The sequence below is a fragment of the Sorex araneus genome, chromosome 5, assembly GCF_027595985.1.
Source record: "Sorex araneus isolate mSorAra2 chromosome 5, mSorAra2.pri, whole genome shotgun sequence".
NCBI classification, from domain to species: Eukaryota; Metazoa; Chordata; class Mammalia; order Eulipotyphla; family Soricidae; genus Sorex; species Sorex araneus.
This window is the reverse complement of record NC_073306.1, coordinates 112,107,343-112,123,396: the sequence shown is the minus strand read 5'-3', so window position 1 is coordinate 112,123,396 and position 16,054 is coordinate 112,107,343. Positions and strand designations below refer to the sequence as shown.

Sequence of the window (16,054 nt, the reverse complement as noted above, 5' to 3'; positions counted from 1 at the left end):
TAAGGCTTAGAAACTTGTGCACCTTGGACTCACTTATTAGGAGTGACTTGGGAATAGTCATATTTTAGGGAACAGTACATTCCAGAGGATTTTGGGAGCCCGTCTTTGAGAAGTCCATAAAGAGATCCTCTTGGTACTATTGTGCCTCAGTGTGTCTTGACTTTCAGTGTAAATGGAAATTTACACAGGCCAAGGAGAAATTTAGCCATTATTGTTAGTTTATTCTCTGGCACAGGAAAGACAGCACAGGGACAGGGTCTGAGAAGTACCCAGCCTATCTGTGTTCAACCCCTGGCATCCCATTTGGTGCCTCAAGTACCAGTAGGAGTTAGTCTGAATGTAGATCCAGGGGCAGTATTTTGAGTTTTAGTTTATTATGAAGAGTAAGAATTAAGTGTGTACTTGCTATTGGTGAATCCCAGAGTTCCAGCTTTAATTTTGTTTTCTTATGACCCTGGATATTTGTGAGAATATTTGTGAAAGAGAAGGGGTGGGGACCTGGTATTTCTGGGAGAGATTTAGAAATCTGAGACTAGTGGATGGGGTAGAATCTTCATTTACAATGAAACAATGAGATCAGCATTTGTGTCAATGTTCAGGAGTGTCCTGGTTTTTAGGGCAGTCAGGGGTCTTGTGACATCTGATTATCTAGTCTGACCACCACCCTTCTCGTGACTTACAATTCGGGGTTCCTGTATCTGAGTTCCTTGCTCAGGGGCAGCAAAACCAGTTATTTTGCAATGTGGGCTCCTGTAAAAAGAGTCTTGAGAAAGCTAAATTGATTCCTGTGGTCTGTTCTGGACCAGTTCCTCACATGTCTAACAAGGAATTCAAGATCTCTACCTCCCTCCCTTCCTCCCTCTCTCTTTCTCTCTTACACACATATAGACACTCAATGCAGCAACAAAGTGAGCAAGTTTATTGAAGCATAGAACACTCTGGAAAGGAGTCAATCTTACAAAGCGTAGCCAATATTGAAATGCCTGAGAAGCTGTTTTGTGGTATAGCTTCACATTAGGTTACATCACATTGGGGTGGATTGTAGGTGGGATTTAGATGGATGATTGACAATTGTAGCACTGTAGCACTGTAGCACTGTTGTGTTGTTCATGGATTTGCTCAAGTGAGCACCACCCAGGTGAGCCACATGCAAGGCAAATGCACTGCCCTCTGTGCTATCGTGGAGGCTTTTGTGTACATGACTATCCATAATGCATGCAGAAAATCCCACTCAAAGGGCATGATAATAGTCTAGTAAAATGTCAATGAGGTGGGTGACTGAGGACAGGTGTAAGGCACCTCTGTGCATGTTCATGGTCAGAAAGGCCTTGCTGTTCTTTGTCCTTCACTCCTCCCCAGTGTTCCCCAGGAGCAGCTCCCTTTGTGCATCCTTATCTCTGGGACCTTGTTCGTGTATCACTGTCTGTTTCTAAAATGAACCCCTAACTGGAGATGAAGGGAATGATGGGCTAAATCTGAAGAGTCAAGCATGGAACTTGCAGGATAACATTAACTTGTTTTTTCTCTTCCACCCTTTCTCCTCTGCAAGGAGCTTAGGTATTACTGAGTAACACCCATCGCAATGCTCCTGAAGCACCCCCATTTCCTCGGTATTCACCTTTAACTTCTCCTTTGTGCTCTGCTTCCCCTATCTGTTAATCACTCATTTCCCCTAATCAGAACCTGCGACTTGCAAAGTCAGATCCTTCAGATATCTGAATTTTGTATTTGTAAGTGGAACATTGAGCAATAGCACAGTGGGTAGGGCATTGCCTTGCATGCGGCTGACCCAGCAAGCTACCGAGAGTATCCTGCCCACACAGCAGAGCCTAGCAAGCTACCCGTGGCGTATTTGATATGCCAAAACCAGTAACAACACTCACAATGGAGACATTACTGGTGCCCGCTTGAGCAAATTGATGAACAATGGGACGGTGCTGCAGTGCTACAAGTGAAACATTGCTTTACTCTTTCACTTATGTCCTTTGCATTATGACCTTAGAGCAATGTCCTTTTTATATAAGCACAGGAAGACAGCTACTGCTATGCTTTTGTAACTTGGGAGTTAATTGATCCCTAATAATATTTAATCTTGGGCACCTGTCATATTTACTTAAGCCTCAGCTGCCCTTAGTTCCTAGTACCCCCAAAGCAGGGTACCAATGAAGGGACTTGGATGAACCTAGGGCAAGCTATGAGCTACTCTGGCATCGAAACAGGACAGGTCAAGCGCCATAAAGCTTATAAATTAAAAGTACTGTCATGCTGCACCTGTTTGTTCATTGCAGCACTGTTCACAATAGCCAGAATCTGGAAACAACCCGAGTGCCAGAGAACAGACGGTTGGTTAAGGAAACTTTGGTACATCTACACAATGGAATACTATGCAGCTATTAGGAGAGATGAAGTCATGAAATTTACTCATAAGTGTATGAACATGGAGCATATCATGCTAAGTGAAATGAGTCAGAAAGAGAGGGCCAGACATAGAAGGACTGCACTCATTTGTGGAATATAAAATAACATAATACGAGATGGACACCCAAGGACAGTAGACACAAGGACCAGGAATATTGCCCCATAGTTGGAAGCTTGTCTCATTAGCTGAGGGAGAAGGCAGCTGGAATAGAGAAGGGATCACTAAGACAGTGATGGTTGGAGGAATCAGTCAGGATGGGAGATGTGTGCTGAAAGATAAAGGACCAAACGTGATAACCTCTCAGTATCTGTATTGCAAATCATAATGCCCAAAAGTAGAAAGAAGAGTATGGGGGAAATTGTCTGCCATGGAGGGAAGGGGAGGGTTGTAAATGAGGAGTATACTGGGGACATTAGTGGTGTGTAAAAAACTAAAGCAAGCCGAGGGGCGCATGCACTCGCCGGCTCTCCCGCGTTCAGTGCTCTGGAACCGCAGTGTGTGGACTGGATTGGGACGGCCATTGGCCAAGGACTGGCGAAGGAAGAACGAGGACCAAGCTGGCTGCTGATTAGTTACCGTTTATTCAATCTTTCATCTTTCTTATCTCCCGCACTCCCAGCTCTGTCCTCTCTCTGGATCAACTGCCACCTCTCTCTGGCTTCTCTGTCTCTCCTCCTACTTCTCTCTCCCACCTTGCCCTCTAGGCTACACCCAGCCAGGTAGCAAAATCAACATAAGAAAGCCCTTCCTGAGGGCAGGACATTCCAGAGCCCTTCCTGACTCTTAAGGTTTTTTTTTTTTTCTTTTCCTTAGTCCAAACACTTATTAGCATCTTAATACTAGTTATTTTTGTTTGGACATAGCAAGAAATACATTGAGGCTTGCAAGGCAGCTCTCCTGACAACATCTTGCCACAGGCTCAGACCACAGCACTCAGGCCAGATTAATCACTCCTCACCCTAGCAGGGTCCAAATCTAGTTATTACTGTTTGGATCATGACAACATTTGTCCATGATCAAGCTCTTAACTTATAGTTAAGCATTAGACACTTCGGCCAGGCCCATTTCGATGCCAGGGTAGCACCACAACTCACCACTTGCCCTGGGTCCGTCCCGTCCCTCGTCGGGACCCTGCTTTTGGGGGTGCTAGGAAGTAAGGGCAGCTGAGGCTTAGGTTGAGAGAACAGATGCCCAGGAGGGAAATATCATGTAGAGTCAAATGACTCCCAGGTTATAAAAGCATAGCATTTGCTAAGTCTTCCTGTGTCCATACAAAAAGGACATTGCTCTGAATAAACTATGCAAAGGACTCAAGGAGAAGAGAAAAACAATATTTGCAAGTCAACAGAACACTAAGAAAGAAGTTACAAATAAACATAGAGGAGTGGGAGCACTGTAACGGGAGTAACCCAATAAACCTAAACTACCCGAGGCTATGTTATCCTACAGTGGTGGAGAATGTGCAATGGAGGAGGGATGGGTGTTTGGTCATTGTATGGTTGAAACTCAAGCATGAAAGCTTTATAACTATATCTCACAGTGATTCAATAATTAAAAAAAAAAGAGTACAGTCATGTACAAATTCTGTCATGACCAAAAAAGAAGTAACTGAACAAGGACCCTTAGCAGGTTAGGAAAGACTAATCTGGCCTGAGGATGTAGTCTGGTATCTAGAGTGAGATGTCCCCAGGAGAGCCACCCTATAAGCTTAATATATCTCTTACTGTGCCCTTACAAAATCACTGGAAAGATTAGTAAGAAGTAAACTTAAGATGACAATTTAAATGTATATGGACTAAGGAAAGGAGAAATAGAGGAAATTCTGCCCTTGAGCAGATCTCCTAGAAGGATGAGATCCCCCCAGGAAGGAAGGGAAGGGCATTACTTCTGTTGATTGTGCTATCCCAGCCCCTGGTGATTGTACTCTAAAACTGGGCTGTGAGACAGGACACCAGGGAGATGGAAATATGGGAATATGAGACAGGACACAGTAACGTGAGGGACAGGAGGAGACAGGAATGGGATGCACAGTGAGCAGAGATAGTTGTGTGGAGAGAATGGAATAAACTGTGGGACTGACATTGGAATAAACGGTGACTGATAACTACCATCAGTGATCAGTCCATCACCGTTGGCCTTCAGGGGTGTGAAGGTGTCCTGACCATCAAACCCACATGGTGAGTGCCCACACATTTTTTGAGAACTTACAGGAACTGACTGCTCTGTTTCTCTGCCTGTTGATGATCCCTCATTCACCCATGGACAAAGGAAAGCAATTTCCTTTCAGCCTCAGACCAGGGGACTGGGTAGTATGGTGAAGGATAGAGGGCAGAATCTTAGCAGGTTTGAATAGCATATAAAATGAGTCATCTAAGTTCTTTAGTTTGTTTCTGAATTTTTTTTTTTTTTTGATGAGGGAGGTTTCTGGGGGTTTGAGCCCAGGATCTCACACTTGTAAGGCTACTTGTTACTACTTAACATATTCTTGTCTGCTTGTTTTTAATTTTAAAATTAATTTAGTGTAATATGTATGTTAAAAAGAGATGGAGATATTCCCCAGATGTAGAAAAAATACATAAGCAAGCCACATACTCAAGGTAGCTCATATTTTCTCTAGGTTTGGGTTGGATTTAGGACGACAGTCGTTTCTCAAAGTGTACAAAAGAATGGCATGAGAAAGAAAGTTGTTCTGAACATGGTTGTTCTGACATATATGGGAGATTTTATGTGAGTTCTGCTGACTCTGAAGGACAACTTGTAATGTTGTGCATATGGACAGTTCTAAAAATATGCTTGTTCATCGACCACTAAATAAATGGGCTGGCCCTGGAGATCTTTGAACACTTTTCTCCAAAGCAGCATTCAAAATGTGGAATCACTGATGAATATGAGGCTTAGAGTGGTTTGTGGACTTGTGTGTGTGTGTGTGCACACGCGTGTGCACATGCACACGTGTAGGTGATGGTGCATGGAGACAAAGGCAGTGATTTTTGAAATAAAGTCTACTGTGAGGTTTTCCCAGGGCTCCTCAAGGAAATTATATGAAGAAAATTTTTAGTAAATGTTACAAGATGAAAATAAAAGAAATGATATAATAAATAAAATAACTATATATATAAATTAAAATAAATAAATAAAAATGAATGATACAATCTCCTGACATGAGTAGCCATTACCAATCTCTAATAGTCAAAGCATAGTAATGCCTAGTGACAGTGATATCTTCTATTTTTACTTCCTCTGGTTGGTTTCATTTAAATGATTGCTTTTTAGAATCAATGATTCTCTGACTTACTACAGATAAGGATGCCAATATTCCATTTTGAAACTAACACTACTTCTTTTAAAGATTACAGAAATGATAACAATTGTGCAAACATTTTCAGCCTTAAGTAATTCTACCATAGAGGGAATAGATATTATGGCAATAAAATTCAAAAATATATATAATGGTGTTCAGAAAAAGGTGTATGACATCCTGGATCCAAGGAGGACAGAATTTGAAGTAGATTTCTTGGACTTTATGACAAAAATTAATGCTTTAGAGGTGAGTAGTTTTATATGCTCTTTCTATAGTAAAATTGATATATAATGAACAATATTGGAATTTACATATTTATCATATTTTAACATTGTATACTATTTATGATTAATATTTAAAAATATTTTTCAATGTGAAAATATTTCCAGTTTTTATTTGCCAGTCCCCCAAAAGTATTTTGACAATTTCAAAACCAGAAATGAGCATACTAAAACAAAGACACTCATGAATAATAAGAAGCCCCACAGAAGCCAGGGTATGTAATGTGAGTTAAAATTTAAATTTAAATTGGGTCAATTTAAATTTGGTTAAAAATTAAAATTTGGTTTGATTTTTGTTGTTTTAAGAAACCAATATCTCAAGAAGTGTTTTTCCAGTCTGAGAATTTGTGTTTCATATTCTGTACAATGGAAGGGCCTGAGAATCCGTTAGGGAGGAGAGCCCTGCCCCTTGTCCTGCAGCCAGGGACACACTCTCTCTGCAGGTTAGAGGGCTCAGACTGTGTAGAAGATGAGGTTAGACTGTGAGCTATCTCACTGTCACCTTCTGAACTTAGAAGAATCTTCATTATTCTCTTAAAGGTTACTATCAACACAGTATCAGGTCTAAGCTGCAGCCTCCTCTTTGTTGTAGAATGTACCGGAGACACAGGGAAAACAATGCTATTCTCCATTCCCTATCCAGTGTCTTAAATTTTTTTCACAGAAGTGGGAAAATAATGTTTTTTTCTGTCTGTTTTTTAATTTAAAAAATATTTTCTTAGAGACTTATTTACAAAGTTAATCACAGTGGGATTTCAGGCATGGACTGTTTAGTGCCAATCCCACCACCAATGTCAACTTCCCTCCACCGGAGTCCCCAGGTTCCCTCCCAACCCTCAGCCTTCTTGGTAGGCACATTATATTTATTTATGTATTTATTTATTTAAACACCATTATTTACAAAGTCGTTTATAAAGCTATTGTTTGAGACATTCAGGGATTCAATGTTTCAATACCAATCCCACCACTAGTGTGACCTTTCTTCCACAATGTCCCAGTTCCTCCCCTCATCCCCACAAACCTGAGCAGGGCAAAAAAATTTCCCATCAAGTATGCTGTGCTCCTATTTGACTGTCAGTACTGTGAAATTTGGAGATGTTGCATATGTGACTGTGTGCTCCAGGAACCATGAATCTGGGCCACTTACATGTTGGAGGAGGTCGGCTGTGGCAGCTACTGGGCCTCTGGGTTGGGGGGAATCTGCCCATCCCTACTCCAGGATGGCCTCAGTGTTTGCGGCCAGGATACTTACCCAGGACAGTAGTGAAGCTTGGTGTCTTTTAGAGATTGATAGGTGCATTTTAAAGTTTGGTTGCTGTAGTTTGAATATCATGTTTTCAGTGTTACTGACTCTGTGGTTTTGATATTTATATATGCCACCGTCTACACCATCAGTGTACCTGCAACCCTTGACCCCTGCCCACTGCCAATTCCTGTCCAACTCTTCTGTTTTATGATTACAAACAAACTTTATTTTTGACCCAATTTCTTTTCTTATTTTTTAATTACAATTTTTTGTTTAATTTTTATTTTTTGAATCACCATGAGAACAGTTACAAAGCTTTCCAGTTTAAGTCTTGGTCATACAATAATCAAACACCCATCCCTTCACCAGTGCACATTTTCCACCACCAAGAACCCCAGTATACCCCCCCTCCCACCCCTTCCCCCCTTTCCCTGCCTATGTGGCGGATGATTTCCACTTTACTCTTTCTCCACTTTGATCACATTCAATATTTCGTCAAAAGACTCACCTTTATTATTTGGAATTTTCCCCAACAATCAGACCTGCTGAAAAGGCATCATTAGATAATTTGTTTTCTATTGCTGATTATGAAGAGCATATGCTGTCATGCAACCGTGATTTTGGATTTCTGATATTTTAGTAATAAGTCTGGAGGGGTTTCTGCCAAAAGCCTCTGGGTTCCGAGATTGGTTTGTGTGCCTCTCAGATTATGGCCATTCAGGAACCAGGAGTCACCATGTGGGCGGCAACTTGAGGTCTCATCAGGGCGGGGAGAGGGGCCAATTCCAACCCCCATCCCGTGAGGCCCCACATGTCACATCACTGCAGTCTCATACCTGGCTGTCCAATAGGCTCTGTAAAGGTAATGGCCACCGTGCCACCGGGGAGAAAAGGCAGAAGGGACAAACACCTTTCCCCACCCAGGATAGCATGGTGCCATAGTTTAGTGCTCAGTCCAGATGCATTTCTGCCAAAAGCCTGAGTTCCGAGATTGGTCTGTGTGCCTCTGGGATTATGGCCATTCAGGAGTCAGGAGCCATTTGTGGGCAGCAACTCAGGGCCTCCTTGGGGCTGGGAGAGGGGCCGGTTCCACCCCCCATGCCGGGAGGCCCCACGTGTCACTGCTCTCTAGTTTTGGGAAGGGGCAGATGCTAGATCATTTATTTTTCATTGCTCACTTTGCATATCAGGAAAGGTCGCATGGCCTGGCCACGTGCTTTGGAGGAATAGTCCTGATAGCCACATACCAGAGCTATGCGTGTAGAAGCTCATGGTCACCGGGATTCCATCTGGAGAAGGCGGGGATGCTCCATCTGGGGTATCCCAGAGATATGGGGTGGGTCTGGGGCCCAGAGAATTCTCTGGTATTGTGGTGCCCACCGGGTTTCTTCACTGCTCGAGTGCGGCAAGATGGCACCGGGACTTGATCCAATTTCTTGAAGATTGTTGTCTTAACTAGTATGGGCATTGTATTGAATCTATATGATAATCTTTAAATCTTTCCTTCCCTGCCCTCCTCCCATGAGAAGAAACCCAGTATTGGTTTCTTCTGTGACATAGATCAAGGCTGATCTATGTATGCCCCACTAAATACCTTGCATTCTCTCATCCAATTACTCTATGTTCTATATAAGTGAGATCATCCTGAGTTTGTCCTTGTGACTAAATTCACTTTACATGATGTCCTCCAGTTCCAACCCACTTGCAATGCATCACATACTTTCATTTTTCCTTGTATCTTCATAGTATTCATTGTATATTTATTATTATTATTTTTTCTTTTTGGGTCGCACCCAGCGATGCTCAGGGGTTACTCCTGGTTCTGCACTCAGGAATTACTCCTGGCAGTGCTTGGGGGACCATATGGGATGCCAGGGATCAAACCCGGGTCGGCCGCGTGCAAGGCAAACGCCCTACCCGCTGTGCTATCGCTCTGGCCCCTCATTGTATATTTATACCACATCTTCATAGTCACTCATTTGTCATTGGGCACCAAGGTTAATTCCAGAGCTCAGCTATTGTGCTAAGTGCTGAGTAATGATATGCATATGTCCTTTTGAATGACTGTTTTTTTGTGTCCTGGGGGTAGGTACCTAGAAGTGGAATTGCCAGGTTGTATGGCAGCTCTATTCTTACTTTTGGGAGAAATCTCCATACTGTTTTCCACAGGGGTTGAGCTAGACAAATACCCATTGGGAGTAGATGAGAGTTTCTGTTTTTACTAAATCCTAGCCAACCCAAATATTGTTCCCAGTATTTTGATATGTGCCATTCTCAATGGCGTTAGACCTTGATTTGGATTTCTGTAATAACTGATAATGAGTATTTTTTCATGTGACTATTAGCCATCCATCTGTCGTCTTCAGAGAAATGTCTGTTCATTTTCTTCCCCCACAGTTTGATAGGCTTCCAGATGTCTTTGTTACCTTTATGAGTACATTTTATATCAGATATCAACTCTTTATTTGATGATTGACTGCAAATATCTTCTTTCATTTAATTGGGTGTCTTTTAGTTTTAGCCAATGTTTCTTTTGCCATGCATAACTCTTCAATTTGATACATTCTTATTTAATTTTTTTAAATTCTGTTACCTTTGCCAATGTCATTGTTTCATTGAAGACACTTTTGAGGTCAAATCTTGGAGAATTCTGTCGATATTTTCTTTGGTATATTTTATAGATTCCAGTCTGATCTCAAGGTCTTTGACCCACTTTGAATGACTTTTGTGTAAGGTGTGAGATATGAATCCATATTTATTTTTTTACACATGGTTATCCAGTTTTTAACCATTTGTTGAAAGAGGTATCTTCATTTCATTTTGTTTCCAGTTCTTTTGTCAAAAGTTAGCTGGCCATATAATAAGGGGATTTCCCCTTGGTTATTCAATTTTAATCCATTGGTCAAAGAGTTCATCCTTATTCCAGTACCATGCTGTTTTGATCACTGTAGCTTTATGGTTTATAGGTATGATTTAAAGTTAAGTAAGGGGATACATTCCAATTTCTTATTTCTCAGTATGACTTCAGATATTCAGGGTATTTTATAATTTCATACAAACTTTATTTTTGACCCAAGTTCTTGAAGAATGTTGTCTGAATTAGGATGGGTATTGCATTGAATCTATATGATAATTCAGGTAGAATTTTCATTTTCACAATATTTGTTCTTCCAATCAATGAGCATGGAATATTGTTTTATTTCCTAAAGTTTTCTTCTATTTCTTTTTTAAGTTACTTACAGATGTCATGGTATAGATCTTTCATCTCTCTTATTAAGTTGTGTCCTAGATACTTGTGGTTCACAATGCTATTAGTAATAGTTTCTAATGCACATAATTCTTCACCACACCTATCACCATTGATCTGTGATCATTGGTGGAAAGAAGTGAACACTGGTGAAAGGATTGGTCTTGGATCATTCCATGACTGAAACATAATCATAAATAACTGTAATATTGTAATTTATAGCGATTCAATTAAAAAAATTAAAAATGCTTCAAAAATTATGTGTATTTTATATCACTGTCACTTTCACTGTCATCCCATTGCTCATCTATTTGTTCGAGTGGGCACCAGTAATATCTCTCGTTGAGAGACTTATTGTTACTGTTTTTGGCATATCAAACACACACGGGTAGCTTGCCAGGCTCTGCCGCACGGGCTCGATACTCTCGGTAGCTTGCTGGGCTCTTCGAGAGGGGTGGAGGAATCGAACTTGGGTCAGCCGCGTAAAAGGCAAACACCCAACCGCTGTGCTATTACTCCAGCCCTGTATTTTATATATGACTGTATATGCATACACATATATTTCCCCCCAATTAGTAATATTTTAAGTGCTCAGTAGCTCTGTGTGGTCATTCATTACTATGAATTACAACTGTCAGTGCCAAGATGGTCGTTTTATTTAAGGCTGTTTTTGTTCTGTAGGTAATTCATTAATTGTTGTCAAACCTTTCCTTTAAAGCCAAAAATCATTTGAATCTTAAAATTTATTTTAGGTACAAATACAGGCATTTATGAACAGTAGTTTTGGAAAAATTTTGTCTTCTCAGCAGGCTCTTCAGCTACTTCAAAGGTATTTAAAATGCACTAAGTGGTCAGTTTCTAGGTATTATCATTTTTCAAACATTTTAAGGCACAGCAGGTGGTGCACAGGGTTACTCCTGGCTCTGTACTCAGGAATCATTCCTGGTGGGCTTGGGGGAATATATGGGATGCAAGGCAAGTGTCCTGCCTGCTGTACTATCTCTCTACTGCCTGATAACATTGTCTCTTAAAATAAAATTTCACATAAAATTTCTTTGAAATATCTTTTATACCTATTAAAAACTCATAAAAATCAATCGTTAAATTACTACTAAGTGAATGGATTATAAGGATTATAATAAGTGAGTATGATACCTTTACTTGTATAAAATAAAAACAATGTAAAACTGTTTTACATGTTTTCTCCTCCCATTTATGTAATATATTTGCGGTTGATTACACAGAATCTTTTGGAAAAAAATAAGTATAGATTATAAGAAAAAAAGTATAATAAGAAAAAAGAATAAGTAAATGTTTAATTCTCTGTAGTAAGAGAATTTCTGAAGGTGAAATGATCTAAGAGTAACAAATTTCTAAACCTTTTATGGTGAGTGCTCTTGTGGCTTCCCTTCTCTTTGTTCTGACACGTGCTCCCTAAAATCCTCCCTGAATCAAGGAATGGGCTCCACCAGAGGCATTCCCTTCAACTCAGGGAGGGCTCAGGAGTCACATCAGCGACCCTCTCAGAATGCTCCCCCGAGAGCTGTCGAGCTGCTTTGACTTGCCCTCATTCCCCCTCTCTATAATTATTGAACTCATCAGACCTTCTTAAGTGTCAAAACAGAGACATGAAATACTTTTGACAAGTGAGGTTTACTGTGAAGATTGATGGCAGGTACCATTACTTGGTGGTGATATTTTTCTGTCTCCTTTCTCTGCCTTTCTCTTTTTACCTGCCTTTTCCTTTAACTTATACAGCCATTATTTCATTTTGTCATCAAAATGTTATGATTCTAAACATTCTTTGTGTGTCACCTAGTTTTAAATAGAAATGTTATCTAGCCAGTAAAGTCATCACTCTGATTATAGCTATTTAGAATGATGTAAGCAGTAATCTTGGTGGAGGGATAGTCAATATGCTCCTATCCATCTTCATTAAGCCAAATCCTTTTCATATGTTCAATTTTCTTTCCCTTCTTTCTACTCCCTCCCCCTCTCTCCCTCCCTTCCTTCCTTCCTTCCTTCCTTCCTTCCTTCCTTCCTTCCTTCCTTCCTTCCTTCCTTCCTTCCTTCCTTCCTTCCTTCCTTCCTTCTTTCCCTCCTTCCTTTCCTTCCTTCTTTCTGTCCTTCCTTTTTCTTCCTTCCTCATTTCTTTTTCAATATTTATTTTTAATTTAAGTGGCATAGCATTCTATAAATTTCAGATGTGCCTCATTGAAAATCATCATGTGTATATTCTATTTTATATTCACTGCATAAAACCCATTTCTATTGTTTACCACCCACATGTCTTTCCAATCTCAATTTAAACCTCACTTTCTTGGAGTAGTCTTTCTTGACAATCCATATTTGTTTGCATTCTCATGTTGTTTTCATTGTGGACATCATTGTAATTGAATAGTTCTGCATGTAGATCTCGGCTGAAAGCTGTTATTTCCATAAGATAACTGTCTCCAAGAGATCTGGAGCTGCACCTGTATTGTTTATCATTATCTACTAGGACAAAGTGAGAGGCCTGAAACATTTGTCAAATGAGTGCATGGATTGTTAGAATGGCAGAAATTTTTAAGTATATTTCTCATTTGCCTTTTAACCATGCAGTCTTAATTACTTTTAGATTCCAGAAGCTGAAAATGCCTTGCCTTGAAGCTGAAATAAACCATACAATTGAACGCATTCTTCAGTTTTATGCAGCTGAACTTGAAGCTACTAAAAAGGCAAGTATAGTGTTTAGAAAATAAAATTGTACTTTAGTATTAAGTGAAAAATATTCTAGCCCAATCACCGGGCTTCTCTTCTCCGCATCTGGAATCTGCGAGGTGGCCCTGCCACCGCATCTCTCTTATTTGGAGAAGCTGGAACACAGCATGTGAGTGTTTCTGGGCATCAGGCGTTTTGTCAGGAACAGTTAACGTGTTCCTCCCACCTCACCTCCAGTAGATAAACCTCCACGCAGTGACTGAACAGGTATAAAGTGGATGCAAACATGCTCTAAGGTTTGGTGGGAAACTACAAGGTCTTAATACAATGCCTAAATATTCCTATAAAACCACTGGCAACAAAAAGGAAAGAACTCAATATATACCTGCCTCTCCTGTTGAAATAGCATAAGATGGTATTAGAAATTTAAAAAAGAGGCATAGCCATAGCCTATTAGTGTAAAATAACAACCCAGGTCAGTACTCAGATAACCAAAAATCTAAAACTCAACTGCAAGCACCCATGAAACTCTAAGATCAATAGGAAAAAAATATTGCAAATATTAAAGTCAAGGCAAGGTCTCCAGTTCAACTAAATCATCGAGCCTTCTAGAAGAGAGCCTCAAGACAATGCTTCATGCAAAAGGAGTAAAACCCTTTTCAGACACCATGAGGTGGTGACACTTGTAACTAAACCAACCCTACAAAAAGTATTGAAGGCCCCTATAAAAAGCAAATAACCAATGCAAAACCAAACAAATACCATAAAGGAAAATGACGAGACAGCCCATTATAACACCAACCTTCTGAATGTCATTGGACTAAACTCCCCTCAAAAGGCATTGAGTAGCTGGATGGCTCAGGAAAGAAAATCCATATATTTCCTCCTTGCAGAAAACATCCCTAAATTCACAGAATAAATATGTACAGAATTAAATGATAGAAAAATAATCACATAAACTACTGATGGGAAACAATTAACTGGGAAAGCCATAAACAGGAATAGAGAATAGTTATTGGTTAAGGGAACAATAGCTCAAGATGTACTAACTCTGATAAAGATGTATACATGAAATGAAGGGTCATCAAAATTTATAAAGCTTCTGCTCACAGACCTAGAGAAACACATCAATGGAAGCACAATAGTAGTGGAAGACCTCTAAATCCACTTTTGCTACTAGGCACAACAATCAGACAGAAAGATAGAGGTTACGGGAACACATGAAAACGGTCATACACCATGTTCAAGAGCGATTTATCCCAGGTATGTAAGGATGGCGTATGCAAATTCACTAATGTAATACACAATGTCAATAAAAGGAAAGACAACAGTTGTATTATTGCATGAATTGATGCCAGAGAAAACTTTAGAAAAGATACAAAATTCATTCATAAAAAAATCTCTTATGAAGTAGGAGTGGAACAAATCTTCCTCAAAATAGTAGTGACCATTTATAACAAATCCACAGTCAGTGTCATTCTGAATGGTAAAATCTTAAAGTATTCCCTCTGAGATCAGATACAAGGCAAGCATATTCACTGTCTTCATTTTTAATCAATATATTTATTGATGTCTTAACTACAATGATCAAGGAAGAAAAAAGAAACAAAGGGATAAAAATTGGAAAATAAATAAATTTATCACTATTTACACATGACATGAGTCATGTGTCTATTGAAGTGTCTAATATGTGTCTGTTAAAAGGATCCTATTAAAAAAAATAAAAGGATCCTATAAACAATAAGCAAATACAACAAAGTAGCTGGCTACAATGTCAACAGACAAAAATATGTACATTCCTATATAATGAACTAGAAGATAAAAGAATCTACTCCATTCAAAATAGTGCTCCAGGGTGCCAATGGGACAGTACAGCAGATAAGGTGCTTGCCTTGCATGCCCCCAACCTGGGTTCAACCCCCTGCACCCCATATGTCCCCCAAGCACCATCAGGAGTGATTTCTGCATGCAGAGCTGGGAGTAAGCCCTAAGCATTCCTGGGTGTGGCAAAAAAAAGAAGAAAGAGAAGGGAGGGAGGGAAGGAGAGAGGGAGGGAGGGAGGGAGGGAGGGAGGGAGAAAGAGAAAGAAATAAAGAGGAAGAAAGAAAGGAAGAAAGAAAGAAAGAAAGAAAAGAAAGAAAGAAAGAAAGAAAGAAAGAAAGAAAGAAAGAAAGAAAGAAAGAAAGAAAGAAAGAAAGAAAGAAAGAAAGAAAGAAAGAAAGAAAGAAAGAAAAAAGACAAGATTTTTATGGGTCCTTTGAGCAGATATGAACTTTGTGACACGGAAAAAAAAAATGTGTGCTTTGAACTTGAAACCGGGACACCTGGGCAGGCTCGGGCCGGGGCCGGAGCTCGGGCTCCGGCCGAGATTCGACCCGGGTGGCCATGCCTCTGCACAGCCGCGTGAATGCCGAAAGAGCAGGAACCAGAGGCAGCTGTAAGACTTGGGGTTCCAGAGAGTGCTTGCAACCATGTATGTGGACTGTGAACTAAGCTTTTGCCCCACGCCAGCTAACAGAGGAAATATCCTTCTCCCTTGGTCTCTCCTCCCTCCCGGGGGAGAAGGCGTGGTATCCGACATTTTATGGGTCCTTTGAGCAGGTATGAACTTTGTGGCACGGAAAAAAAAAATGTGTGCATGAACTTGAAACCGGGACACCTGGGCAGGCTCGGGCCGGGGCCAGAGCTCGGGCTCCGGCCAAGATTCGACCCGGGTGGCCATGCCTCTGCACAGCCGTGTGAATGCCGAAAGAGCAGGAACCAGAGGCAGCTGTAAGACTTGGGGTTCCAGAGAGTGCTTGCAACCATGTATCCAGACTGTGAACTAGGCTTTTGCTCCATGCTGCTCCAGGAAGGGAAA

At 40.5% G+C, this 16,054-nt stretch overlaps 1 protein-coding gene across 1 annotated transcript in view; it reads left to right on the top strand.

Annotated features, from left to right (window-relative positions):
• DNAH8 (dynein axonemal heavy chain 8) overlaps window positions 1–16,054 on the top strand; it is a 414,847-nt gene that overhangs the window by 59,412 nt on the left and 339,381 nt on the right. Inside the window, exons 12-14 of the mRNA XM_004619333.1 lie at window positions 5,769–5,966; window positions 11,247–11,323; window positions 13,112–13,211. Of these exons, the coding sequence (XP_004619390.1) occupies window positions 5,769–5,966; window positions 11,247–11,323; window positions 13,112–13,211 (375 nt within the window). The remainder of the gene's footprint in view (window positions 1–5,768; window positions 5,967–11,246; window positions 11,324–13,111; window positions 13,212–16,054) is intronic.